At 49.9% G+C, this 27,967-nt stretch overlaps 2 protein-coding genes and 1 long non-coding RNA gene across 22 annotated transcripts in view; 2 read left to right on the plus strand and 1 right to left on the minus strand.

The window, feature by feature from the left end:
• The window catches only part of SRGAP3 (SLIT-ROBO Rho GTPase activating protein 3), a 64,984-nt gene extending 51,866 nt beyond the window's left edge, over window positions 1-13,118 (plus strand). For 6 of the 12 annotated variants that reach the window (XM_015875333.3, XM_085516679.1, XM_085516680.1 and 3 more), the window contains 8 exons: window positions 373-507; window positions 3,028-3,133; window positions 3,398-3,625; window positions 4,300-4,379; window positions 6,449-6,629; window positions 7,019-7,168; window positions 7,491-7,818; window positions 9,871-13,118. In XM_015875333.3, coding sequence (XP_015730819.2) covers window positions 373-507; window positions 3,028-3,133; window positions 3,398-3,625; window positions 4,300-4,379; window positions 6,449-6,629; window positions 7,019-7,168; window positions 7,491-7,818; window positions 9,871-10,287 — 1,625 coding nt within the window. In that variant the 3' untranslated portion in view covers window positions 10,288-13,118. Of the gene's footprint in view, window positions 1-372; window positions 508-3,027; window positions 3,134-3,397; window positions 3,626-4,299; window positions 4,380-6,448; window positions 6,630-7,018; window positions 7,169-7,490; window positions 7,819-9,870 lie in introns of those variants that run through there. The other 6 variants (XR_014934766.1, XM_085516682.1, XM_085516683.1 and 3 more) reach the window with 4 other exon arrangements.
• A 453-nt stretch (window positions 13,119-13,571) lies between these two features.
• Window positions 13,572-17,230, minus strand: LOC107319943 (uncharacterized). The gene is made up of 3 exons (XR_004308749.2): window positions 17,091-17,230; window positions 14,667-14,776; window positions 13,572-13,820 (listed from the first exon to the last, which is right to left on the minus strand). It is a non-coding gene; the product is annotated as an uncharacterized LOC107319943 (long non-coding RNA).
• A 1,699-nt stretch (window positions 17,231-18,929) lies between these two features.
• RAD18 (RAD18 E3 ubiquitin protein ligase) overlaps window positions 18,930-27,967 on the plus strand; it is a 34,355-nt gene continuing 25,317 nt past the window's right edge. For all 9 annotated transcript variants that reach the window (XM_085516704.1, XM_085516705.1, XM_085516706.1 and 6 more), the window contains exons 1-5: window positions 18,930-19,053; window positions 19,407-19,488; window positions 21,329-21,390; window positions 22,675-22,745; window positions 27,495-27,847. In XM_085516704.1, coding sequence (XP_085372830.1) covers window positions 19,000-19,053; window positions 19,407-19,488; window positions 21,329-21,390; window positions 22,675-22,745; window positions 27,495-27,847 — 622 coding nt within the window. In that variant the 5' untranslated portion in view covers window positions 18,930-18,999. The remainder of the gene's footprint in view (window positions 19,054-19,406; window positions 19,489-21,328; window positions 21,391-22,674; window positions 22,746-27,494; window positions 27,848-27,967) is intronic.

A 27,967-nucleotide genomic window follows, 5' to 3' on the forward strand; every position in this document is an offset into this window, starting at 1 on the left:
GTGGGGAGAGCTGCAGAGATCCTCTCCACAGCCATTTAGTGCTGAAGCCATAAAATGATCTGTTGGGAATCCATTTGCAAGGAGCTTTTATCAGTTGCCAGGACAATATGAGAGTGACGGTGCTATCCAGAGCAGCTTGGTCTGTCCCAGAGGTCTAACTGCGTACTCCAGGCAAGCCTGTCTTCTTAAGCATGCAATGTGCTGTGTTATGGAGTGCCTTATTAAGCTCTTGCTGAGAACATGCACAGAATTACCATTCCACACATGAGGGTTTTCTGAACTGTGGGAAAATTTTTACATCGTGAGGGGGAAAAGCCTTGCTGTGTTGATCTAATCTGACTAATGCTGAAGTAAAGACTCTTCTCTGGGCAGGTGAGGATCCCCTTGCTGATGATCAAAATGAACGTGACATTAACTCAGTGGCTGGAGTCTTGAAGTTGTATTTCCGAGGACTGGAAAACCCCCTCTTTCCTAAGGAAAGGTTTCAAGATTTGGTATCTACTATAAGTAAGTACACATGATGTGTCCTCTTGGAGAACGGGATGGGACAAGTAAAACAGTAAACAGGGCAAATACACCTGTGCTTTGCAGCATATGCTGTAAGAAGGGTTATTGAGGATGCATGATGTCAGTGCTGGGGGTAAGGCAGAGGTGTAACATCTTGTTATGGCTCCTCTAAAATCCAAAGTATCAACATCAGGCTTAGGCCAGTGGGCTGTATACACACTGATTGTTGCATGAGGGCTCTTTGGTCACTTGAATACAGCAGGCAACGTCTTCCTGCACAGTCTGTCTCCATGAATCACTGCCAGTTTTGATCTGTTGCATGCCATGCTGCTGGGATCCAGAGAGTTTGCTGCTTTAGCTCAGCACTGTCTGCTAAGCAAAGCGGAGACCAATACCTCATGGCTACTCAGGAAACTTCTCTGATCCATGAGGTCAGCAAAACTGGTTTCAACTTCACGCAGTCAGGGGTTCTCAAGGTATTTGCTGCTTGTTTTTCCTGCCCCAAAGAAAAACAAACTTCTCTGGGATGTGAGAAGAGGTAGAAGCTTGAACTTCATCATGAAATGATATGAACCAGTTCTTGGGGTTGGTTTAAGGGGAGAAGCCTGGTCATCCCTGTGTTCTGTCCTGACTGCTCCCAGTCCAACTCGTTCCTGTGCAACCAGAGAAACAGGTCTCCCAGCTGGGCCTTATTTCTCACAGCACTTTATAGTGGTGGTGTTTGTTTATTGGTAAGTCATAGAAGTCATTCCCACAGGGCAAAAGAAGGCAGAATAAATTCAGTACATCAGAGACAGTGGAAGAGTGTTGTGCACTGTGGCACCAAGACAGCTTTGTTTTATGGGGGCAGTTGGGCTGTGTGGTTTGCCTATTGGCCTGTGGGTGCTCTGGGGCTGAGTGAAGGGCTGTGCCCTTGCTCAGCTGTCACTGCTCAGGGCTTCCTCCTGCCTCATAATGTCAGTGAACATAACTGCTGGAGATTTAGTAATGTCAAGACAGATGATACCTGGAGGGGAACAGTGCAGGGATGGGCTTGTTCCAGAAGAGGAATGTATTATTATTTCTCAGGAGCAGTTGTTTATAGAGTAGCTGTTTGAGATTTGCTGTTGCCTTTCACTTTTGATGTGCTGTGAAACAGTGCAACATGCCTTTAACACTGCAAGCAAAGGAGGCTATTCCTGCACCAGACCCTCGCCCTGGGCAGGGAGCTCCTTGGGCTCTGAGCAGACTGCAGCTGCCCCTGGGCTCTGCAGCAGCAGGAGCGGAGCTCTGCGAGTTGTGCCTGGTAGTGTGCAGCCAACCCTAATTAATGCCTGTTTGCACCATTTGTTAAACTTTTGGGAGCTTCTTGTTGCAAAGGTAATGAGTTCACTTTCTGGGTTCTGCCCCTGGGAGCTGCATTGTTCCCTGCCTGATGGGAGTGATGATAAAGAAAGGGCTGGTTTTTTTTTGCTTTATGGGGAACTGAGAATTTACATGGAAACATCCCCCTAAACACGCATGGGAAGCAGATGGGTAGGAAAGGCTCTTTGCTATCAAAGGTTCATTCTGGGGCATGCCTGTGTTACAGAGCGATTGATGATTACTCCATTAATCCTCTGAATTGCAGCCAGTTGAAACATTTTGGTAAGTAGAAAGGCAAGTACTTCAAGACAGCTCGTTCCTCTGGGCTTCAGAACAGATGCCTGTTGTTGTATTGCTTTATCCCGTGTTTGTTTGATATTTTTAATGTATTCTTAAGTATAAACACAAATGGAAGAAATGAAGAACCAGTGAGCTGTAGTATGAGTTCATTCTTCAGAAGGAAAAAGATTCGAAACAAAATACTACAAAGATTTCTGGTTTTGGATTGAAGCCAGAATTGGTTCTGGATGTTTGAATGAGTGCCGGCCTGGTGACTTGTCAGGGAGGTTCATTCTAATTAGCAAATGTAAGAGTTTGAGCCAGCGCAGAGGAAGCAGCCCTCCACTGCTGTGGCTTGTTCTATGCATGGAGGGCTGGTTGTGGTGCTCTTTGCCAAAGGGCAGAAGTGGATCTTAAAGTGCCAGCTCAGATTAAATTCCTTTTAAAACCAGTGGGAAACTTAAGCAGGGCTGAGGAAGATCTGGTATTTATACCCATGAAAGAGCAAAGCTAATAAAAACCTTATCTTACAATCTGCACTAGAATACCGAACGGTGTGCTTTCCCAGTGCCAAATTGGCCGAAGCTTTTGAGGAGAGGAGCTGCTGAATAAGTAACTAAATAACACATATTAACGGGCATTTTAAAAATGAAACCATGGAAATGCCTTTATTTGCTGTTTACACTAAATCTTGGCCATACGTAGGAATTGACCTGTCAAAGAGCATTGTGCTGATTCTCTGCTGACTTCATAGTGTAAACCGGTGGATTGAATCAGGGTTTGTGCTGTTGTTTTCCTTGTGTAGTTGGCTACTAGATGTGGAATAAGCCCCATTAGTGCCCTGTGCTCTACTCCTGAGGAGGTTTAAAGATGTACTTCCTATTTCATGTGTTCCAGAAACTGAGAATCCCACCGAGAGGGTGCACCAGATCCAGCAAATAATCGTCACTCTGCCCCGGGCTGTCATTGTTGTCATGAGATACCTATTTGCTTTCCTCAATCAGTGAGTCTCTTTCTTTCTCTCCTAAATTGCTCATTATCTGCCTCTATTTCAGCGCAACTGTGTCTTTTTTTGCATGAATTACTTTTGGTATTGCCATAGAGTTGTATTTTGTCTCTTCCTTGGCCTGGCCTGGCTGTGTGTTTGGGGAAGATGCACAGCTCAGTGCTGATTGTGGCTTTGGGTGCTGGGTAGGCTTTGGTGGAACATCTTTCTGAGCTGATAAGGAAAGAGAATACCACACCTCCCTAATGTGTGTTCTTGCAGCTTGTCACAGTACAGTGACGAAAACATGATGGATCCCTACAACCTGGCCATCTGCTTTGGGCCCACTCTGATGCACATTCCAGATGGGCAGGATCCGGTGTCCTGTCAAGCCCATGTCAATGAGGTCATCAAAACCATCATCATCAACCATGAGGGCATCTTCCCCAGCCACAGAGAGCTGGAAGGACCTGTCTACGAAAAGTGCATGACTGGAGGGGAGGAGTACTGGTAAGGAGCAGGGGTAGAAGTTAAATTGCATACAGAATGCCGCAAAACTGGATACCCTCACTGGGTTCATCTTCTTGTGCTGCAAATTAGGAGTGGAGCTGTGACAAAATGCAGAGCTTTGGCTGGATTCATGATGAGCAGAACTGACTCCAGCTGCTTCAGTGTAAAATAAGGGCTCTGGGGATCCGATCCCTGAGAGGATGAGTTGTAAAGAGAGCTTTGAGGAAATTCAGATGTAATATTCAGTGCAGCTGAGCACAGTGCTGGGATGGCTTTGGCTCTCTGCAGATGCAGCATACCTTTTTACCTTTATTTCTGGCAAATGTTCAAATTAGATATGCAAGAGTTGGGGATAAAATGCTAAAGATCACTGTGAATGAATAGGAAATTTTACTTGTTATTGCTTGGTTTTTGTTTTGCCAAATATGAGTAACATGAATGAGCAATGGGACATGAAGTTCTGGGCTTGAACATTGGTGGTGGTGCACATCTGCCGTACTCAGAGCAATTCAAAAGTTTGCTGTGATTTTGTGAGACTGAGGTATTTATTTAAAAAAAAAAACAAAACAGAACTCCTTTGAGTGCCACTTGGGCCCCTCAACAACTTATTTTTGAGAAGTGCCTTGGGAACAGAACCTTGTTCTCTCTTTTAAAGTACCATGTGTTTATTGCAGTGACAGCCCTCACAGTGAGCCAGGCACCATTGATGAAGTTGACCATGACAATGGCACGGAGCCACACACCAGTGATGATGGTGAGCACACACATGAGCTGCAGAAACTTCGATCTGTGTTAGGAGGATATATAGGAAAGCACTGTGTGCTTTGCCTCTCATCACATCAGGCTGGACTGTTGTCTGGCATGTGGTTGCTTCTGTGCGTTTGGCAGTACGTGTACATGGTAATTGATGTTGCTTATAGGTTTTCATTGTAGGATGTGCAAGGACTGCCACCTGACTCCATGGAAGGTACAGGGGTTGTTTTTATGGACTTCATATTGATCACAAAGGCGAGTGCAAGACCAAGGTGCAGGCAGAACTGGAGAAGTGGCATGCTCATTACAAACTATGGTGCCCAGGCCCATGAGGCACCTGCAGGTTGAGAATCAAGCTGGTGCTGCTGAGATACAGCAAATGTCACCACACAAATAGCAGTGCCACTGTGAAACTGTACTGTGTGGCAGCATGCTGCGCAGCTAAGTGCTCCTCTCCTGGTGTCTTAGGATCATAGAATCATAGAATTGCTCAGTTTGGAAAAGACCTTGAAGATCATCAAGTCCAACCGCGACCTAACCACAGTACCCTAACTTGTAACAACCCTCTGCTAAATCATATCCCTGAGCACCACATCCAAACAGCACTCGATCCCCTCATCCAGATCATCAGTGAAGATGTTAAACAGAAGCGGCCCCAGCACTGAGCCCCGGGGAACACCGCTCGTTACCACCTTGTCCCTGTGCCTCCTGCTCTGGCAAACACTGACGCTCCCTGACTTGCCGGGCTGCAGTGGGGTCTGCCCGCAGGGGGCAGCGTGCAGCTGGGTCAGCAGAAGGCAGCCCGAGGTGTGCCTGCAGCACAAAGTACCTCTCTGGTTGCCAATGTGAGGAATAGCAGGGAGCAGAGACAGAAGATGAAGGAGAGCAAGCTGCCTTTCAGCCAATTTTTTGCCTGGGTGATCACATTAATAGCTGTGATTGGAGTTTCCAGGTGATTAACTTTGATGCAAGTGTGGAGAAGAGCAGCTTTATTTTGTGAGAGTACATGTCCCTTCTTCCCCTCGCTCTATGCACCCCTCCTGCTGGGAAACTCAATATTTTATCTGGCTTAGAAAGCCCTTCTGATAGGCTCCTCCCTGTGTATCCTCCTGAGAGCATTCCTCATTGATCCTGAGGTGGCAGGCCCAGGCACTGTGGTGCTCACACTGGTGCAGCCATATTTTCAGCTAGGGGCAGTCTATCCATGGAAATGACCTGTCTGCCATCGTGTTGAGGGAGGGCAGGGTTCATGTTCAGCATCTCCCATGTCCTTCAGTGGTTCCTGCTCTGAGCAGAGCAGCAGGTCACACCCCGGTGTGGAGCCCACGGTTAGTGACTGCACATGGAACAGAGCAAGTTTCCATGTTCTCATGAGAACATGGCAGATCTGAAGGAACAGGGCTGACCTGCCTTGTCCATCTTTGCTCTTGTATAAATGCTGTTGGTCTCTCTGGGCTTTAAAACATTCAGTATCTCTGCAGGGTTATGTTAGCTGTTTCTTGCTGGCTCCAATAGCGGTCAGAGCTAGCAGAGTGGTGGCTGCTGATATTGCACCTCCTTCTGGGCAGAGAGGTGATACTGTCATTTCTGCGGGGACCCCCAAAGGGGCATTTATTATTCGTCAGTAATTCGGACCAAGTTGTCTCCAGGGTGAGGGAGGGAATTGAAGAGAAGGTAATGGGGGTTTTTGGGTGTTGTATCTGATACAGCTTGGTCAGATCCCAGTCTGGAAGATAATGGTCTCCTGTAACCAAAGAACTCACTTTATTGGAAGAAAATATGAGTGTAGACAAAGGTGCCATATGTACACAGGGAAATTTCAGCTGCTCCCCATCTGGTTTGCAGCTTTCTGTAGTTTGTGAGCCTGTGAGAAATTCCAAGAAGACTGAAAGAACAAAAAGAATCAGTTGGTCTGAAAATAAGATGGTTTGTGCTCAGTGTAAGATGCTCTTGGGAAGCTCAGGCAGCAGGATGAGAGCTGCTCGGGTGAGGTTTCCTCTTTCTGGGGCTTATTCTGCCCTCGTAATTGTCATACTGAGCTTCTCTGTCTGTGTTTCTCTTCCTTTGCAGAAGTGGAGCAGATTGAAGCCATAGCAAAGTTTGACTACATTGGACGGTCTCCACGAGAGCTGTCCTTTAAGAAAGGGGCCTCGCTCCTCCTGTACCATCGGGCATCAGAAGATTGGTGGGAAGGGAGACACAACGGTGTGGATGGCCTCATACCCCACCAGTACATTGTGGTGCAAGACATGTGAGTAAAGGCACTGAGTGCTGACCTGAGATGTCAAAATCACCCACCTACATGAGGTCCATCTTTAGCCACCTAAATAGATCTGGTTTTCCCAGGTTTAATGACTTGAAAAATCTGTATCTGTTCTGGTACACCTCTCTATGTGTTAGCTTAGGTTGTCTCTTGTTCAAGCTGATATAGCCAAGCACTATATACTGTCCTTGATACACCATGTCTCCACTGACTACTCAAGGTGGCAGGATGCAGATGTAGCATTGGTCACTCTCTATGTAAGTAGCTGCTGTTGCATGCTACTCGTTCTGCCTGTCCTTTGTAGATGCTACTCCTGTTATAAATACTGCACCCAGATTTGTTACAGCGGCAGCCTGAATGGGGTCTCGTTTCCCCAGGGATGACGCCTTCTCCGACAGCCTGAGCCAGAAGGCAGACAGCGAGGCAAGCAGCGGCCCGCTGCTGGATGACAAGGCCTCCTCCAAGAATGACATCCAGTCCCCGACGGATCACCTTGTGGACTACAGCTTTGGTGGAGTCATGGGCCGGTAGGGACCTCTAATGTTCCTGCAGACACAGAGGTGGTCACTGTCACGTGCAGGGAGAGTCAGTGTGCAGGGCAGGGCAGAAGGGAGTGTTCTGTTATGTGGACTGCCAATATAGATCTTAACAACTAAAATGGTACAACGCTGTCCCTTTCTCAGCACTGGCTAAAATGTCTGTCTGTCCTCTTGCTTTAGTCTTCTGGAGCTGAAGGGGTTGAATCTGATTTGGTCTGGCTTCCCAGAGCTAAGAGATTGCCTTGCAGCATGCAAGCAGGTGCCTGTATCTGACGCGTGGTGACCCACTCTTGTGATGAATTCTTTGCAGAGTGAGATTGAGGTCTGATGGCGCAGCTATCCCTCGCCGTCGAAGCGGGGGGGACACCCACAGCCCACCCCGGGGGCTGGGTCCTGGCATAGACACTCCTCCTCGAGCAGCCGCCTGCCCTAGCAGCCCCCACAAAATTCCTCTAAGCAGAGGCAGGATTGAGAGCCCTGAAAAGCGCAGGATGGCGACATTCGGCAGTGCAGGGAGCATCAATTTCCCAGACAGGAAGGCCTTGTCTGACGGCCACCCGCTGCGATCAACCTGTGGATCCACCAGGCACAGTAGTCTTGGAGATCAGAAATCTCTAGAAGCAGAAGCGCTTGCTGAGGTAAGAGGGTGGTGAGTGACTCCCAGTGCCCATGGATTGAGAGGTAAAAACAGAATTCAGGGGTGAGCGCTGCAGGGCCCCTTTCATCTCACAGCACTTCGGAGTGGTGGTGCTGTTGCAGCTGCAGTGGTTTAGAGATGAAAGCCAGCAGCGTGCTGTCAGCTCCTCCAGCCCTGCTGGTTGGTCTAACAGGAGGTACTGCTGCTCCCCACACCTTGTTTTTACACAACAGGGAGAAGTGTTCAGTGCACTGCTGAAATGTGCTACTGTCCCTCACAAGGAAGGACGTGCATTACCTTCATTGAGCACTCTATAGAAAGCATCTGTAAGTCAGAATTCAGATGGGTGCTTAGTGCATTTCAGGGTTTTTTTTTGTGGCTATGTGTAGGACCTCAGAATGTTAGTCTAAGCACAGTAGGATGTCCCCAGCCATACATGATCTGCAGCATTGCCGCAGTGTCATGCTGCTTGTTCAGTGTGCTCTGCTGTCAGCACAGCCTGTGGTCTGCTCTCCTTGCTGCTAGCTGGGGGCTGTCAGCCAGGTGCCCCTAACCCCGTTAACAATGTGGAGTGCTGTACTTCCATGGAGCAAACTGCAGCATTCCTGTGCCTCTGCGTGGCTGGGGCCATGCAGAAGATCCTTCTGTGTACCAGCACTTTCAGACCACGTGCTGTGTGCTGCTGCTGGGCAGGCGCAATGGAGGTGGGAGAAGAATGGCTGCTGGGGACACTGCTTCCCATCACATGGAAGGATCTTCTGTGGGGCTTGTCAGATTATGCATAGGACCACCTGCTCTCAGTGGGATAGGTAACAATAATGGCAGAAAGGAAGAACTCTTACTGTGCTGTCTGCTTTTCCACCAATCACGCTCCTTGTGCGCTTGCTCTGCAGCACGCTGCCCAGCTTCTCTGTTCATCAAGAGCTTACGTGTGATGTGAACCAATCTCGGGTAGCTCCAGAGGAGCGGGGAGTGCTGGGGGTAGAGCACGAGATGCCCCCTTTCCTTTCCTTCACTTTCTTTGTGTTTTTTGAACTCTGGGAAGGATTCTCACTCAGCTGATGTAAATCAGCATTTACCATGAAGTCGGTTGGACTGAACTTGGTAGTCCTAAGGCTGAGCTGTGGGAGAATTATTTCCACTCATTTTCTGCACAGTTTAATATAATTAATTGGAGCTAACTTGATAATTAATTCCCTTCAGCTGAACATGATATAAGGCTTACTAAGTATTTTGTATACATGAAAAAGCACAAGGACTTGTCTACACAAGGGTAGTGAGGGGAGCTAACTGGAATTACTTCTGAATCAGTTGATTCGATTGCTGTGAATCACTTTTCAGATGGTCTCTGTTAAAGTGGCTTTAATTCATTTAAGGATGACTGAAATGAAGCCAAATTAGGCCTCTTAATCTCTGAGTGTGAAGATCAGCACCCAGCTGTTGGCAGTTGACCAAATTTGCTTTAAATTTACCTTTTCCATTGACTTGTGCTCCCCATCTGACAGATCTCTTTGGGCGGACCCAGGGATGCCATGAGCCGGGTGGCTGGGAGGTGCTGACTGTGGGGGGCCCTGGTTCCTGCAGGGCTGGGGGTGGGAGATGGGGACCCGCTGCCCCTGTGCTGTGAGAAGTGCCTGGAGCTGCCTCCCCCAGCCCTGGGCACCTTGTGTGTCTCATTCCATGCACATCACTGTGCCTTTCTGCCACATCCTGACCAGCACATGGGTACCAGAGGTCCCACACGCCTGTTGGAGGCTGCAGGGATGTGGTTTGGGGGCAAGGAGAGGTGTCCTGTCCCTGAGGGTGCAGGTACCGGGGTTGGTGTCACAGTGTCATGTGGGATTTGCTGCTTTTAAAGTCAGTGACCAAATTCCCACTGACATCTGAGCCAGTGGCACCTCTGCAGCCGGAGCATGGCTTTGTCTTCTCCCTGAACTCCTGCTTTGCTCCAATGGACTCCAAGGTCGGAGTTTCCCCCCCCAGCACACAGGGCAGGGGCAGCTGGGTGCGGGTGTGATGGGCGCTGACCTCCTTGTGCCGGTGCCGTTGGCAGGACATCGAGAAGACCATGAGCACAGCACTGAACGAGCTGCGGGAGCTGGAGCGGCAGAACACGGCCAAGCAGGCTCCAGATGTGGTGCTGGACACGCTGGAGCTCCTGAAGAACCCCCCACTGGGCGCTGCCAACTCGGAGCCTGCCAGCCCCCTGCACACCATCCTCATCCGGGACCCCGATGCCGCCATGCGGCGCAGCAGCAGCTCCACGGCTGAGATGATGACCACCTTCAAACCGGCACTGTCGGCCCGGCTGGCTGGGGCACAGCTGCGGCCCCCACCCATGCGCCCGGTGCGCCCCGCGGTGCAGCACCGCTCCAGCAGCAGCAGCAGCTCGGGGGTGGGCAGCCCCGCCATCACCCCCACCGAGAAGCTGTTCCCCAGCGGCGCGGCAGACAAGTCGGGCACCATGTAGCCAGGCTGCAGCGCTGCGCTCAGGGGGAGCACCAAGGTGTGACACAGGTGTACATGTGTGGGTGTGCAGGTGTGCTGGAATGCTCCCTGTGCTGACAGTTGTGTGGCAGAGGGGGATGGCAGATCTGCGTGTCATCACTGGAGAATACGTGTTATATGTAGAAGTATATATTAAAAAAAAGTGTACAGTTTGGTGACTTTTTTAAAACAGTAGATTTACCTCAGAACTGGCTCTGAAATGTCCTCGCTGGAGACGCTGGGTTGGTTTTGTCATTTTCTCCAGGCTCTTTGTGTGCGTGGCCGTACATAGCAGCTGTGTGCCGAGCAATACCAGGCCACTCCTGGGAGCTGTGCTGCACCCAGCGCTGATGGAGAAGCAGGAGGGGCGGCTCTGCAGGCTCTGCTGGCACAGCCAGGTGCAGCGCAGGCCCTGGGCTGGGGCTTCAGTGTCAGCAGCAGATCAGAACTGGCAGCAGACATGATGAAGCATCAATGAGAACCTGCACAGCTGGAGATGGCTCTTTGCCCTTTCCCCATAACACTTTTTTTTTTTAATTTTCAGTTGTACCTCTCGATGTCTCAACAGACGGGGCTGAAGGCGCGGGGGCTCTGGGGCAGTGACTCCTGGGTGGCTGCACAGCAGTATTTGAGGGTCTTGATTCAGATTCTTCTTGCATGTGAAGCATGAGCCATATTTGACCATGTCAGATGTATAGCCGATCTGATGGGGCGATATTTTGCACTTTCTGTACTGTACTATATACTGCAGCAGTTTGAGTTTATGCAAAGAAATTGACATTTTGTTTTTCCTCAGAGCATTTAACCCAGAGAGAAAAAAAAACATATGCAGAAAGAGCTGGGGATTGCATGGTGTTTTGTCTGATAGCCACATCTGTGTAGCGCTGAATCCATCCAAGACGCTCTGTACTTCTCCTGCAGTCTCCCTCCCTGTGCAGGTTTCTGCCCAGTGACCCGTGCTGTAATTCAGCCCCATCCCCACCATCGCTCCCAGAGCAGTGCCTGACTACCAGCCCGCAGCCCTCCCTTAATCCCCCATGCAGGGCAGTGGGGCAGCAGCACTGTGGGCTGTGGGCACAGCGGCTCCAGGTGCCGTTGCTGTGCAGGGCTGTGTACCCACTCTGCTCTTTGTCGCTGTATTTGCTTCAGTGCTGGGAAGTAACTGTTAAAGTGTAAGCTGTTAAAAATAGGGTAAGATTAGATGAAAGCCAATGCCGCTCACCGGATCTTTGCACTTAGTAGGTAGCTCAATGTACAAATAAAAAATAATGCTAAAAAAAAAAAAAAAGAAATAAAAGCAGCAACCTAACCTTTCAGTGTACATATTGGGGGAAGTACTGTACGTAGTGGTTCTGTCGTTGTTCCTCGGTATAACTCTGTGAGGGGAAGTGGTGTTGACGTACTTGTCTATTCACATAGGTGACGTTTGTAATTACCACCATCGCTTCCGTGGATGTTCATTTTCCTCCATGGTTTCTCCCCTTCCTACACGTGGGCTGACCCCGCAGCAGTGCTGGCAGTCCCAGCAGCCGCGCTCTGTTGGTGCAGCTGAGCGGGGAGGAGACCCGCTGTGCTCAGAGCTGTGCAGTCATTGCCCGCTACGTTTTCCATTTGGTTCCTGGAGAACGTTCACTTTGCTCTTCTGGCTGTTTGGGTTGTTTTTTTTTTTCCTTTTTTAATATCTTTTCAGAGATTAGTTGAGAGCGAACCATGTTTGTTGGGTTTGTTTTTTTTCCTACCTTTTGAAGATGCGGTACAAATGCCGGTGTTTTTCTATTAAATTATTGCCTTTTGTTTCCTTCTGTTTTGTTGTGGGTTTTTAATACAGTTGTTTTCTTAACTTTAAGTGCCTTTTTGAGCACCAGAACAAATGGTTGGAGTCGATGTCCTGGGAGCAGCATCGCGATTTCCTTTGTACGGTTCGGTTGTGCTGTGGCTGAGTGAAGTACTGAGAATTAGGATTTCTTTTGAACAAAAGGAAGCCGAGACATTCTGTTGAAGAGTAGGCAACCCCTTTTTAATAAGATATTCCCATTGTAGTTTTAACTACTGTAAATTTAGGGGGGGGCGGGGGGGGAAATGTATTTTTCTGTAACTTGGCACAAAACGGTAGGATATCATAACTGGAACCTGCTCATGTTCTGTGAGTGACTTTATCCTGCTCCTCGATACCTCTTCCAAGGCTCAAAGACTGTAGGCTCATGATTCCCAGGGCAGTTGGCTGCAGCCTGCAGGCAGTCGGGGCTGGGGTGCCATTCCTGCTGAGCCCTGCATGGCCACGGCCTGCGGGAGGTGGGGCTGCCCCCAGGGGGTTCTCTGCCATGCAGAGCCGGTGCTGCCCCGGAGCCTGCAGCCCCCAACCCTGAGCCCATCCCAGGACCATGGCCGGCTGTGTGTGTTGCTGTGGGAGGCCCTCATGCCCAGCTGTGGGGCAATGATGGCCATGCAGTTCTCGTCCTACGGTTGCAGTGCACCCAGTGCCATTCTCGTAATGCTGGACTGTGTACCTACCAGGCAGCGCTGTGGTTTTCAAGGTGTGGTGCTGGATGCCCTGAGGCTGCTGGGCTCCTGGTGCTGGGCTGCATGCTCTGCTGGGCTTTGGTTCTGCCAGGAAACCTCAGGAACTGCTGTGGGCTGCCCCTCGTCACGGTCGTCATCCTCCCTGTGGGTGTTGTGTCTGTAATGTATGGTGCGATGCCGTCAGCCAGAGCGGTTGGGTCCTCTGTCCTGTGCGCTGATGATGCTGTGTAGATGGAGCCACTGCTTGGAGGTGGACTCATCCCGTTGAATAAAACTGCTTAACTTTTCTCAAAATCACCCGTTGTGGTTTCAGTGTTGGCAGCTGCTGTTGCTGCCTGGGGAGCTGCAAGGCTCTGTCCTCGTATCCCATCCTTCACCCCGTGTCCCCTGCTGGCTCTGTGCCCCACTCCCAGCCCTGGCAGTGCCTCGGAGCCAGCACTGAGCGCCTGCATTGCCACCACCACCTGTGGCTGCTGAGCTTGCAGGGTTGTACCCCATGCCTTGAGCTGTGCACTGGGCCGAGCTGCTGAGACTGCAGATGGATGCTTTGCTTTCAGCCATGGACAAATGGTGAAGATACACAGGGAAAGAGATACAGCCCAATACAAAACCCAAAACTTCAAGCAGGTGTAAATCTGTACATTTCTGTGGATGTGGGAGGGCTGGCATGGATCTACACCATGGATCTACACCAGCCAGGATGTACCCTGCGTTCCAGAGCTGGTTGTTTTTCATTTAAAATGCCTTTCTGCAAACCCAGACGGAACATTCCCCAGGGTGTGAATGAGCCTTTGCCCAGAGGGTCCCCACACTGAACCTCCGGAGATGGCAGTGCAGGTGAGGAGGTGGGTGCTGCCAGGATGGGCAGGGATGCAGGTACTCATGCTGGGCTGGGGCTGTGCTCGCCTCCAGGGAAGGCTCTGTTGCTTGTCTTGCGTTCTGCTCTCAGCTTCAGCAGTGAGACAGTGCTGTCCTGCCACTGCAAACACTGCCCAGCTGTGTGAACAAGACAGTAAGTCCATAAACAAGGGGAGGCAGGGGATGTTCAGGTGGGATGCAGATGTAAATGCTCAACAGAGCCCTGCTCAGCCTGTAGGGGTGTGGGGGATTTCCTTACAGGTGGCCGTTTGGACAGGGCGTGCTGGGCTGAGCAGCATCCCTACCTGGGGAGAAGCCCTTGTGCCTGCCAACAGCCATGGCCTGCTTCCACGTCCCTGGTGATCAGACTGCACTGCCTGGAGCTGCACAGGGGCTGTGCTGACCCCACTGTGTAAGCAGGGCTCGTGCAGGGATGGCTCACCAGGACCACGCTGGGAGTGTCTGGGGCCATCACGACTACATCTGTTGCTGCTGCAGTGCATTCCCCAACACTGAACTCTCTGAGCCGCTCTAAGCAGTTTAGCTCGTTAATGTTCGTGAATCAGTACGACATTATCTTGAAATGGAGAGAGCTGCTTTGGCGGAGAAGCACAGAGATGCCGGCTGTTTGAGAGCCGGTTACGTGTACAGCAGGCAGCCCCGAAGGGCGCTGTGTGGGCTCGAGGTGCTGGGCGGACACACCGCGGCTGTGCCAGTGGGTACCGGGAATGCGGTGCGGGATGGGAGCGGAGCTGCTGCGCTGTGTCCCGTGCTCGCCATTGCGGCTCCGTCCCGGGTGGGAGCTGCGCAGCTGCGCGGAGCCCCGCGGCCGCCAGAGGGCAGCGCCCGCCGTCAGCGCGGAGCTCGGAGCGGCCACGGGGAGCAGCCCGGGTGCGGAGCGCGGGGCGTCCGGGCTGCTTTTGTTCATCAGAGATCGGGGATGGGAGCCACGAGGCCATGTGAGTGTGGGGGCTGCTGCAGTACCTGCAGTGATGCTGAGCAGAGCAATGCCCGCTGTGTGTCTGAGCCCCTCCGGGACCTCGGCACTTAATGAGAGCATTCCAATGGAATCCCGATGGTCCTTTGGGTGAGTACTGAGAAACACAGAATGACACACACAGAATGACCCGGGTTGGAAGGGACCTCAAGGATCATGTAGTTCCAACCCCCTGCCTGGCAGGGCCACCAAACATACACATTTACTAGATCAGGTTGCCCAGGGCCCCGTCCAACCTGGTCTTCAACACCTCCAAGGATGGGGCATCCACAACCTCCCTGGGCAGCCTGTTCCAGGACCTAACCACTCTCCTAGTAAAGAACTTCCCCCTAAAGTCCAACCTAAATCTTCCCTCTTTTAACTTAAAACCTGTCTCGCTCCAATTTGTATGAGGGAGGCAAGGTTCTTTGATATGTGTATACCCAGCGTGAGATTAAGAAGCAACGGTTCAAATGTTGGTCCAACCAGTTTATTAAAGTCCTAGCCGTTTTTAGGGAGATGGGGAAGGGAAGGTAGGCGATAGGGAAAGTAGGAAATATAAGCAAGGAGTCTTTGCAGATAGCAAAAGAGATATAGTCACCACCGTGGGTCCAGCGAGGTACACAGTAGGTCCGTGGATCTCAGGAACTCGTCTGATCACCGCGGGGGATGGGAGACAGCCAGGGAGCTCCGCAGCAAGCCGGTCCCGGGAGTTCTTCCGACAAAGCTTTCCCCTCAGGGAATTCTCCGTCAAAGGTGATTTTGGGAGTTTGTCTCCAATGTCCCCAGTTTAGCGAGGGCCTTTTATCCCCCATTTCGGTGAGGTTGTTTTTCTCCTTCTTTGAAGTTTGACTCAGCATTTTTGGGAACGTATCTCAGGCAAACACTGAACTTCCAAACAAGCAGGTAAACACACTTTGTAGTAGGGATTTAAACCAGCTTTTGTGACATTCCTGGCCCACAGATAAGCCAGCAAGGAGGGGGGGGGGGATCTCTGTCACCAGACACAAGCATTATTGCCTTCTGCAGTGGTCAGCTCCTTCAAGCAGCACCCCTGAAGAAGACTGCTCGTCCTGCTTCTGCTTATCTTTGCAATCGTAAGCAGAAACACTATGGCACAGTGACAACCAACATCCACTCCCAAGGACACTTTACAGATGTTAGTCAGAGTCTTATCATCAGGAAGGCCTCATGAAGCAAACTTTGAGACAACAAAAGAAAGCCAGTTCTGTCTTTCACAAAACCATTTCCCCTGGTCCTGCTATTATCAGCCTTTTCGAAGAGTTTACTCCCCTCCTGGGAGTAAGTTCCCTTCAGGTATTGAAAGGCTGCAATGAGGTCACCCCGCAACCTTCTCTTCTCCAGGCTGAACAAACCCAACTCCCTCAGCCTGTCCTCATAGGGGAGGTGCTCCAGCCCCCTGATCATCTTTGTGGCCCTCCTCTGGACCCTTTCCAAAATCTCCATATCTTTTTTGTACTGAGGGCTCCACACCTGGACACAGTACTCCAGATGGGGCCTCACAAGAGCAGAGTAGAGAGGGACGATCACCTCCCTATCCCTGCTGACCACCCCTCTCCTGATGGAGCCCAGGATCCCATTTGCTTTCCAGGCTGCCAGAGCGCACTGCTGGCTCATGTTAAGTTTCTCGTCTATCAGGACCCCCAGGTCTTTCTCTGCCGAGCTGCTCTCAAGGACAACTCCTCCCAGCCTGTACAGGTGCCTGGGGTTCTTCCAGACCAAGTGCAAAACCTTGTACTTTGCCGTGTTGAACCTCATTAGGTTCACCCGAGCCCAGCTTTCCAGCCTGTCAAGGTCCCTCTGAATGGCATCTGTTCCCTCCACCGTATCGACTGCACCACTCAGCTTGGTGTCATCAGCAAACTTGCTGAGGGTGCACTCCATTCCCTCATCGATGTCATTAATAAAGATGTTAAAGAGCACAGGCCCCAAGACAGACCCTTGAGGGACACCGCTCGTTACCGGCCTCTACCTGGACATAGAGCCATTGACCACCACCCTCTGTCTGCGGCCTTTCAACCAATTGCTTATCCATCTAGTTGTCCACCCATCAAATCCACTTCCCTCCAATTTGGAGATGAGGATGTGATGGGGGACCATGTCAAAGGCCTTGCTCAGGTCCAGGTAAATGACATCGGTCGCCTTCCCTTCGTCCACCGACGCTGTCACTCCATCATAGAAGGCCACAAGATTAGTTAAGCATGACCTTCCCCTCGTGAAGCCATGCTGGCTGTCTCGGATCACATGCTCGTTCTTTATGTGATCAAGCATGTTGTCCAGGAGGATCTGTTCCATAATCTTCCCAGGCACAGAGGTGAGACTCACCGGCCTGTAGTTCTCCGGGTCCTCCCTGCTCCCCTTCTTGTAAATGGGAGTGACGTGACCCTTCCTCCAATCATCCGGGACCTCACCTGACAGCCATGACTTCTCAAATATGATGGAGAGCAGCTCAGCAACCACCTCAGCCAGCTCCTTCACTGAGGGTAATTCGCCTTTTATTTCAGTGGAGCCAACGATTCAGTACTTTGGTGGAGCAGTGGTTGTCCCGCTGTGTGCTCTGTCCTGTGGCAGCCTGTCCGTGGGGTTCTCATAGCAAGGAATGAAAAGAGAACACAGGAGTGAAATGGAAACAGTGGCGGAACATGGAGTGGTAAATGCTCTGAGTCTCAACACAGAGCGCAGCGAGTGCTTTCAGTCCTGCTGAATGAGTTAAATGAGACAAATTAGTGATATGTTTCATCTCCCCCTGTGGAGACACTGAGATGCTGCAGGTGGCCTTCAGCAGGTGTTGGGGGTTGTAGTGGTATCCATCTCCTGGGAGCACTGCAGCAGGGTGGGTTGGAAGGATGGTTTGCCATGTTTTCCAAGGGAAAGGAGCCACCAGGCAGTGCACAAAGTGATGGTGTTGGTGCCTGGCTGAGCCAAACCAGCCCCTCCTGAAAGCTCTCCCATTTGTAGATCCTTCCCCCCAGTGCTCTGTGGTGTTTCTCCCTGCTCTCACTCAGCCCTGACCCATCAGCACTGCTGTTATCAGATGCTCAGACAGGCTGTGCTCGCTCTGTCCATCTCAGAACAGTTCAAGAGAAAGTTAAATATTATTTCTGGCTGCTCCAGCTGCTCGCAGTGACAGCTCTGATGGAAGTTTCCACACGGCTCTTCTGAGCTGTCACATTTTTTCCATTGATTTACATTGGCCTGAAACCATCGTGGAAGACAAACAGACCCGGTTTTATTCCGCTTTCGAGGCATTACTGCATGAGAAGAGCAGCTGCCCATGGAACTGTGGTGTGGGCAGAGGTGGCACTGGGAGCTGCAGGCGATGCAACCAACAGAATCACAAGGTTGGAAAGGACCTATAAGATCATCCAGTCCAACCATCCTCCCTCCACCATACCTACAGGAAACCCCTAAACCATCTCTCCTACCTCCCTATCCAGGCGCTTCTTGAACACTGCCAGTGATGGCGACTCCACCACCTCCCTGGGCAGCCATTCCAGTGCCTGACCACTCTCTGAGAGAAAAAGTTCCTTCGTATGTCCACCCTAAACCTCATCTGATACAACTTGCAGCCATTTCCTCAGGTCCTGTTTGTTGCCTGGCAGAAGAGGCCAGTCATCCAGCCTCTTTTCCCCAAGCCTATAGTGCTGCATGGGGTTATTGTGGCCGAAGTGCAGGACCCGGCACTTGGCCTTGTTGAATCTCATCCCATTAACCTCAGCCCAGCGATTCAGCCTATCCAGATCCATCTGGAGGGCCTCCCTACCCTCAGGCAGATCAATTCCACCTCCCAACTTGGTGTCATCTGCGAACTTACTTAGCGTGCACTCAATTCCCTCATCCAGGTCATCAGTGAAGATGTTACACAAGATGGGCCCTAGAACTGACCCCTGGAGGACACCGCTTGTAATGGGTTGCCAGCAGGACTTAACTCCATTAACCACTACCCTCTGGGCACAACCCTCCAGACAGTTCCTTACCCAAAGCAGGGTATACCTGTGCAGGCCTTGGGCAGCCAGTTTCCTCAGGAGAGCACTGTGAGAGACCGTGTCAGAGGCCTTGCTGCAGCCCATGAAGAGCGGCCAGGCTTCTCGCAGCCCTTTACCCCAACGGCGGGACCCCAACGAACCGCTGCCACAAGTGTCTGAGGAGCCGCTGCCGCGCACAGCCGCTGCCGCGCACAGCCGCACAGCTCCGCGGGCCGCGCGAGGGACTACAGCTCCCGGCAGCCACCGCGACCGGAAGTGGCGCGCGACGGCGCGCGGGATTCGGAGCGGACCGCGCGGCGGACACGGAGCTGGGGCGGCCCCGGTGCGGGCGGACATGGAGCTGGGGCTGCACGAGCCGCCGTGGCCGCCCTGCCTGTCCCCGCTGAAGGTGCGTGGGGCTGAGAGGGGCGGGGCGGGGCGGGGAGCTGCCACGGAGCCGCTGCGGGGATGGAGGCCTGGGCCGGGACTCTGCTTCGTGCTGTGCCGTACCGTACCATACCGTGCAGTACCGTACCGTACCGTACCGTGCCGTACCGTACCATACCATACCATACCGTACCATACTGTGCAGTACTGTACCATACCGTACCGTATCATACTATACCATACCATACCGTGCAGTACTGTACCGTACCATACAATACCATACCGTACCATACCATACCATACCGTACCATACCGTGCAGTACCGTACCATGCAGCCCCACACGGTGCCGCTGACCCGCCCTGCTCTCATTCCAGGCCGTCGACGATCTGCTGCGCTGTGGGATTTGCTTTGATTACTTCAGCATCGCAGTGATCATCCCTCAGTGCTCCCATAACTGTAAGTGCGGCCCAGCCCGTTCCCTGCTGTCCCATCCTGCTGCTCCGTGCCCTGTTGTGTGGGGTCACACAGCACGTCGTGCAGCGCCGTGCATCCAGCTGTGGCACAAGGCAGTGCGGTCCTATGGCGTGAGTGGGGCCGTGAGTCACTGGGGCCGATGAGCAGTGGGCAGTGAGGACGCTTCCCTCTGCTCTGTGCAGTGCACAGTAGTGCTGCTCCTCGTGCGTTCCAAGAAGTGCAGGACGAAGCACTGTGGCTCCGTGGGCTGTTATGGGGTACAGTTGTCTGTATGGGGCTGCTGCCCACTGGGTGCAGTAGCAAAGTGCTTCACTGGGCGTCAGTGTAAGGGAAAGCACGCTGTCTTTTCTCATGTTCAAATCAAGGTCTACAATTATTTTGTTCACAAACAGTAGTGCTTCTTCCTTACATGAAGGGGGACATTGTAGCTTAATGGTGAAATTTACTTTAGCTTGGCAAGGCATTGAGAAGGGCAGGCCTGCAGCAGGAGCACTTTGCAGTAATCGTGTCAGAGCTGCCTGTGACTCCCAAAGGGGCTGCCTGCCTTGTTTGGCAGGTTCTCATCTGATCCTCCCCTGCAATTTGCAGCGAGCCTCTGTTCTCTGCAAATCGAGATGTCCTGAAGTGTTTCCTCTCCTACACAGAGACTAGGTTGTCTCTGTTGTCTCTAGGTTGGGGCACTTTCACCTTTCAGGGATCCTCGTTAGTGGTGTTGGGGAGAACTAGGTTGTCTCTGTGTAATTTCTTCAGTGCGATGGACCAAAAAATCCTCTCCTGCTAATGAGTGATTGTTTATAAGTAGATGAAGAAGAGATGCATCTACCTTTTCATTTGCTGGCAGAACTTTTTTTTTCTGCTGGCCTGTTTTTCTTAATGCTCCATTGTGGGGCTCACAGCCCTCTGTCATCTTGTTTGTACCCATCGCCCCTTAAAGCTCCTCCCTGCCCTGTGACCCGTGGTGCTGGGCAGCTCTCCTGTCACAGTCCTTCAGGTTGTGTCTTCAGTGACAGAACAGAAGGGCCATTCACATTTCCTTCATACAGCAAAAGCATCTGCTGAAACTGACCTGTCACGTTCTATAAGAGAATGTCTGCTGGGGAGTAGTGGTGCTTTTCATCTCTTGAAGTGGTTATAAAAGCTCATGGATGAGCCCAGGAGGTGGGGTAATATCAGGGATTGATTGCAATAAAATGAAACTCATGGTGTATTTCACCAAAGGGGCCATTGAAGGATTGATCCTCTGGTAGTGATGTGACTTGCTTTTATCAGGAGACATTTGAGCTGCCTGTCACTTAGTGTTCCAGTGCTGTTTCTCATCATCCTTAGCTGTTCTTCTCAGTGAACCTGTTGGTTAGTTTTTCAGAGATTCTGGGGAAAGAAGTGGGGGTGGTGGAAGATTCTTGTGGGGCACTTTCACCTTTCAGGGATCCTCGTTAGTGGTGTTGGGGAGCAGTGTGGTGTGCTGCTGGGGAGGGGGTAGCACCTCCTTGTCCCTTAGGGCTGGCTGCTGGCTGAGCTTGGTTTGTCTCACTTTAATGGAATGAAAATGCACTTCTGCTTTTGACAGAGAGACTGGGATTAAATGTTCAGAGATGTTTGCATTGAAGATCACCCTATAGCAAAACCAGACCTGTTTAATTCTATGGAAAAATGGAACAGTTTCAGTACTGGTGCATGGTGGCATAGTTTATATATATAGGAAAGCATATATACATTGGCATATATGTATATGTTCATATATATATGAAAATATACTAACAAGCGTGCGTTGAACTACATGTGAAAGGAGACCTGCTAAAAGTCAAATATTTTCTTTTTCCAGATTGTTCCCTTTGCATACGCAAGTTTTTGTCATACAAAGCTCAGTGTCCAATGTGCTGTGTGGTAAGTGATTGTCTTTGTGTGCTTTTGCCCATCTCAGGACAGTGCTCTCTGGGCTCTAATTCTGGTCATGTTTTGCCACCTTCCCTTTCCATAGGCAGCTGTTTGGACAAAGTGTGGCACCCTGATCTCTGTAGTTGGTGAATTTCTCTGGTACTTTTCAGTCAGCAAAAGCAGATGGAGCATGAAAGCTCAGTTTTGGCTCTGAGCTGTGTACAAAACCTGTAATGAAGCATTCAGTGATGCCTCCTGATTTGTTTAAAATAAGCCATCATTTAAAACGTGAGTGCTGAAGTTAAAGCACTTCAGTGTTCTGTGGTTGAGAGGCCTCACTTTCCCATTCCTGCATAGCTTTAGAAGCACCCACAGACCACACAGCAGTCAATGCGTGGACTGTGCTGTGTGGCCTTCAGTGGAGGGGCAAGGAGAGGAGGTGTGCTGTCAGAGTGAGCTCACATGTGAGAAATGCTCACGCAGCTTTGGCCTGCCCTGCAGCTGGGCCACCATTGCCATCTGACTCAAAGACCTCTGTGATCAAAGCTCACAGCATGCAGTCTACCCTTGGCCCTAGGCTTAAGCCGGTGGGTTGTATTGAATCCTTATGAACGTTAGGCTGCCTGAAAACTATCAGCAGTGCTTCATGGGCATTAGCAAGAGAGAAGGCATTTTCTTCTGTGTTCGTAAAGCATCCACCAGGTGAGACTTTTCAAGACTGGGAAGCAGAGCTAGCTGTAACCTTGTCAGTATGAACAGGACTAATTGAGTTTCAATGAAAGAAGAGCAAAGAGATACAACTAGAGAGATAAAAAGCAGAAATTGTTTAAAAAGAATGAATTGAATGTATGAAGCCATCTCATGGTTCTCATATCTTTTTTCATCTTCGCACCAGAGATTAACATTTTCTTCATCTCTTGTTATTCCTTGTTGTTCTTATCACATTTATTGGATCCTTGATTTGGTTTCCAAAATGACTGTAGGATGGCTATAGTGGAGCGCTGTTGGCGATGCGGTACACTGGGTTTGGTTCTTCTGCCTTTCTGCTTCAGTTTCAATATTGCTGATCATTTGTCAGACTTACAGACCTCAGGCACTTACCTTACACGTTTTTAAGGAAGAAATGCTTGTGCTCTATGCATCCTTATTCCCATAACAGCTGGGGGGCTGGTGGCTGGAGCACAGAGCTGCACAAATTACAAGGTCACTTGGACACTTTCAGAACAGTTGCTGTTTTTGTGGTATTTGACTGTTTGTTTTCCTTTCTTCCTTTCTTTTCTTTTCCCCTAACAGGCTGTGTCGGAATCTGACCTGAAAAACAACCGGGCATTAGATGAGCTAGTGAAGAGCTTCAGTTCTGCAAGGTATGCTGTAACCTTATGAATATAGTCTCTAGTTTGGCAGTCCAAAGGGAGGTTTGACTTGGAGTGTTGTTAAGGGATATTGTAACTTTGCCTTCCTTTCTGTTTGATTTCATTCACTTTGGATCTCATCCCTTTAAAAGAAGAACAAAATGAGCGTGACGTGGTAAATGCTGCAGGAGATGTGTGAGCTCTGCTTGCTTTAGCCTGGAGGCAGCTCTGTGACTGCTCCATGTTCTGCAGGGGTTCCTACGGCTATGGAAGACATATGATAGAGCACTTCTTACTGAAATGAGTCTGGAGATTTAAATCAGTGGGATTCTTGGCTTCATAAGCGACAGGAAGCACAGTTCTTGTGTCTTTGTTTCTTAAGAGAGTTTCTGTGTGACAGAGAACTAATCTTTTGTATGACCGTCATTACATTGAAATGATTTCATTTTAAGAATTGAAATTCTGCAGTTCCAATATTTTAGCTTGAACTCTGACTTCAGTGTTTCTTACTGATAAATGGATTACTGGATTTTGGTAACGTCTAATTTCATAGGGAACAGGTAGTGCTGACTTGGATCCATTATGATAATGAATCTCAACCGTTAATTTTTGGACTGCTTTAATGGATCAGTATAAATCTTAGCAGAGCGGTTCAATAACCTTTTGTGACTTGGAGTTCAATCAATTTCTCAACATGAAGTTGGATCAATAAACCTGAAACGGTGGTGGTGTCGTGGTCCTCACTGGGGGCGAGGTGTGGGGGTAGAGCTCCTCTGGATCTCACTGAGAAACACCTGCTGTCAGATGGCTTACAACAAAACTGCTGAAATGAAACAAAAGAGGAATGCAGACAGTGAGCAAACTTTGCATTGCTTCATATCCTGGGCACCCCATATTGGTTTCTCTTGCAGCCTGGCACTGCATTTGCTCTGCAGACAGCCCTGAGTTAGGGGGCTGCTTGGTGCAGAACTCTGTATGCTGCTATCTGTACATCGGAGGAGCATTTTAAGCCTTGAGATATTGTACAGGATGTATCTGGCTCCCTCCCCCTGCTTCTGTTCCCCTTTGGCCCTCCCCAAAAGAAATCCAAACTCTAGGGTCTGATTTTTGAAACATGTTCAGTTCTTACAGTGCATCGTGCCTTTACTTTCAGCCTCAGGTAATTCAGCATTTGTGAAAATTAAGCATTAAGTCTTTTCAGTATTTCAAAAAATGCAGATATGTTTTTAAGTCAGGCCTGTAGGGAAAGGAAATGTTAATGCTCGAGTACTTAGTGAAGTAAAAGCTGTGCTCCAAGGTCAGTGTGTGCGTGGGAATGGAAATTGTTCTAAATAGACCTGAGTGCTGATCCGACTGATTCTCGTGCTCAGCATTTAGGTTGTGTTTGCAGAGCTGGAGCTGTCATGGTGATCAGTGCTCAGCTTCACTCAGAAACAGCAGGGGCCAGAACTGCCCATGCTGTGCTCATGTGCATGTGAAGGTACCAAGCAATGAATGTGTGAAGGGAGTGCAGCACTCTCGCCTGCACCCTGCAGGTTCATGCTGTGGGTGAAGAGCAGCCTTTGCTCTGTTCTCTCGGCTTGTTGTGCAGTGCTTTATGGGCAGGATTTGTCAGTCCTTGGTCATGGCAGTGGTACTTGTGCCGCCTTTCCTTTATGAACAGTGTCATTATCAGGTGCATTGTGCCAAGATGAATGCCTGTTCACAGCTAAACTGAAATAACTGTAACTCTTTTCCCAGCCCAAACTATCCATTGAAGACGATGAGGGACAGACGGGCTTTTGGGTTGCAACAGCATATGTAGGGACATGCTGATATCTTGTTGGTTCACCATAGAGAAGGTGTCCAGTGCCATTAAACAGGTTTGTCAGCTGTGACACATTTATTGCTTTTGTGCCAGTAAAGTAAAATTTTATCTGCTAAAACCTCTCCAAGCTGACAGTAGTCTGTGTTAGATCTGTAAGAGCACAGAATAGATAATCTAGCTAGGAGAAACTGGAAAAAACCATGAAAAACGAAATGCTTTCTGAAAAACAAGTTGTGCTGGCATTTATCACCTGAATTGATCTCTAGGTAAGCTGCATATCTGGTGGTGACAATTCTTTGTGCAAGTGTTAGCTATTGCATTAAAAGAGAGCTGCTTGTACACTCGGGGCTCTGTCCTGTGGCTCTCACACTGCTCTCTCCAAGCTCAGAAGTCTGTCCCTTGGCACAGCATGTCACCTGGGTGGTGAGCCGTCCTGAGGGTCAGCACTGTGTGGGCAGAGCCCTCTTCAGAGGATCCAAGATGCTGTGAGCTGTGGTGGTGTGGTGCAGCAGGTGAGATGCTTCATATGCCTATTATTCCTGCTAATGGCCCTGGGCTGCAATAGTGTGTCAGAACTTTCTGCACTTTAGGATGAAACATGGCCCTTGTCAAAAGCATATGAGAAGCAGGGCTGGGACAGCGTTGTGTAAAGGCACTCTGTTCATGTTCCCATTCAGTTGGCTCCTGAGTTTCCCATGAAGCTGATCCTATGACAGCAGTGGCTAGTCCACTCTATATTTGCATCAGCTGGGGAATTAACCTCCTGAAGAACTTCCAGTCCATATCTAGGCATGTGCAGACAGAAGAACATAGTTCTGCTGCCACGCTTAATTGTGCTTGTTTGTACTGCAAAAAGTCACAGTGCCTTGGGATGCATGAGAATTGCTACTGACAGATGTGCACATTGCATATGGTAATCCAGGAAGCTTGAACTCCAGGCTGGGCTTTGAGTCTAGCTGGAATATAACCGCTGCTGAGTGCTAAGTGTGCTGAGCTCAGTATTCTATTTCCTTTCACTAGAAACTGATCTTAAAGTAATGTGATTGTGGGCTCATCCAGTGACTTAGGCACCTTCTCAAAAGATTCATCTATACATATTAATTAGTTCTTCTCAGATGTGTGATGAATCTTTGCCTTAAAAGACTGGTGAGTTTTTTAAGTAGTTACCGAACACTGAAACACTTTCAGCTGTCCAATCATAAAGCACACCTGTATTTCACTCTTACTGTGGGCAAGAAACAATTCAATGGCAGTGCTTGTCCCAGAGGTGTGTCACCAGGTTGTCACCAGGTGTCTCCTGCTTTTTTACAGGAAATGAATAGCAATCCAAATTATGTCAACTCTTATTTAATCTTTCTGAGTTAAAAACTTTGCAAATTGAGGATGTAGAGCTGTGTGTCTCGGGGCAGTCCTTTCTGTTCCACGAATGCTGCAGGAGCACCATGTTCCTGCTGTTCTGCAGTGCCTGGTTTGAGCTCCTTTCTTTTCAGCTCAATGCACTGGTTAAGTACAGGGATGGCTTGAAACAGCTGATGTCTGACCAGCACCCTGTGCTGTGTTTGTGTCAGAACAGGGAGGTTGTATAACAGAAAGTTGTTTGGTTTTGGACCTTAAGGGGAGGCATAGAAATGAAACTCAACTCCCCGAGCTGTTCTCTTTTCACAGGCTTTGCCACCTCAGGGGGAGAGAATTGTCAAAATCCAAGCTGTCAAGTCATGGTACTAAAATGAAGAGTGCGTACTTGCTGAGCAGCAGCTGTAGTAAAAGTGCACAGAAGGTACCTAGTGCTTGAGGAGGTCAGTGTGCTGTGGATGTGGAGGGCTTTGTGGTGTTACAGGCTTGTTTGTGCTCTTTTAGGGTTATACAAGTGTGTCTGAGTGGTAGCAGGCACGCTGTTCAGCTCTAGTGCAGTGTGGGGGGTTGTCTCTGGGAGGAGATAGCATCATGCTGATGGCCCTGCCCTGAACACAGAGCCCTGTCCTGATGCTCCATAGCACAGGGTGCATAGCAAGGTGGGTGGCTCCTGAGCTCCTCAGCGTCCTCAGAAGCTGCCTGTTCTTTCTCTCCCTCCAGCCTTGTTACCTTGCTATAAAGAGGAGCAGGGAGGAGGCTTTCCCTGCCTGCTTAGTGTGAGGGGACAGAACAGCTTGGGGGCAGCAGCTGTTAACGACCTGGGCAGCTGTGCAGGTGTTGCTGCATGGGGAGCTCAGCAGGAGGGTTGTGTGCAGGCTGTGAGGGAAGGCAGTAGGGCATGAGAGGGGAGTGGGTGAGGGACTGCACAGGTACTTCTGCCTCCTGCTTGGGGGTGATGTGAACTGCTCTGTACCCCCAGGGTGTTCATATTGTCAGAGCAGCCCCTGAGTGTGGTACCTGTGGTCTTCCTCTCACTCCAGCTGTGAAAAGTTTATGGAGCGTTTGTGCCTGTTGTCTCCTCATCACTGAGGAGGGTAGCACAGTAGCAAGGGTTACCTAACAGTTGGTCTCACGGGCTGACAAGTTATTGCTTTGGTGGGTCTGTAGGGCTGTGCTCTGGAGATCCCCAGCAGGAGGGGACAAAGAACACAGAAACTTTCTGGTGAGCCTTTGTCACAGCTGATCTGGTGCTTGGGGCACTGCCCTGAAAGCAGTTATCTACAACACTCAAGTAAGAGGGGGAAAACTTGTTGTTCTTTGTGTTCCGTGTGATATGTTGATGTTACTTGATGACATTTGCAAAATGAAATGTAATTTGTTATGTTTATGAACTGGGGAAATTATTTTTTGTGATCTGTTGATCATGGTAACGCTGAACTGGGATGCTCCTGGTTTGTGTGGGTGAGATGATTCCCAAGTGCTTCGTGTTAGCAACTGCTCAAAGGGGAAGGAATGGAGGAAAAAGTCCAGCTGTTGTCTGTTTTCAAAGTGCTAACAAAACTGTTAGATGCCGCTGACAGTTGTCTTCTGGATGATTCTAGGCAACAGCTGGTCCAGTTGGTCTTGGATACACCTCTGATTTCATCTCCATTGGCTTGTAGTAGGCGTTCAATTGGCAAAAGCCACGCCAAGACTCCTCCATCTTTGCCAGTTGTAAAAGAAGTGCCAGTGATTGACAGCTTCTTGAAAAAGGAGAATGTTTGTACCCTGACAAAGACAGATGGTCTGGCAGGAGCAGATTGGAACGTTTGCAAAACTGAGGAACATCATAACAGCAGCAGCAGTTCTCCAGAGGCTGGTTGCAGAGACAACAGAGCAGGATCAGGAGAGAGTCCTGAAGGCACCAGCAGTGGTGAGAAGCCTTCTACATCTGTGTTAAAAGTAGTCAACAAAGGTGAGATGCTTAATTTTTGCTTTTGTTCTGCTCACTTCTGCTCACTGTGATTGCATCTGGCTGTGCACGCCAGTCTGTGGCATCCATCTCCTGCGCTGTTCTGATCTGCAATTAGAGCAT

Source organism: Coturnix japonica, chromosome 15 (genome assembly GCF_054131305.1).
Source record: "Coturnix japonica strain WE chromosome 15, WE-NBRP24, whole genome shotgun sequence".
Classification (NCBI taxonomy): Eukaryota; Metazoa; Chordata; class Aves; order Galliformes; family Phasianidae; genus Coturnix; species Coturnix japonica.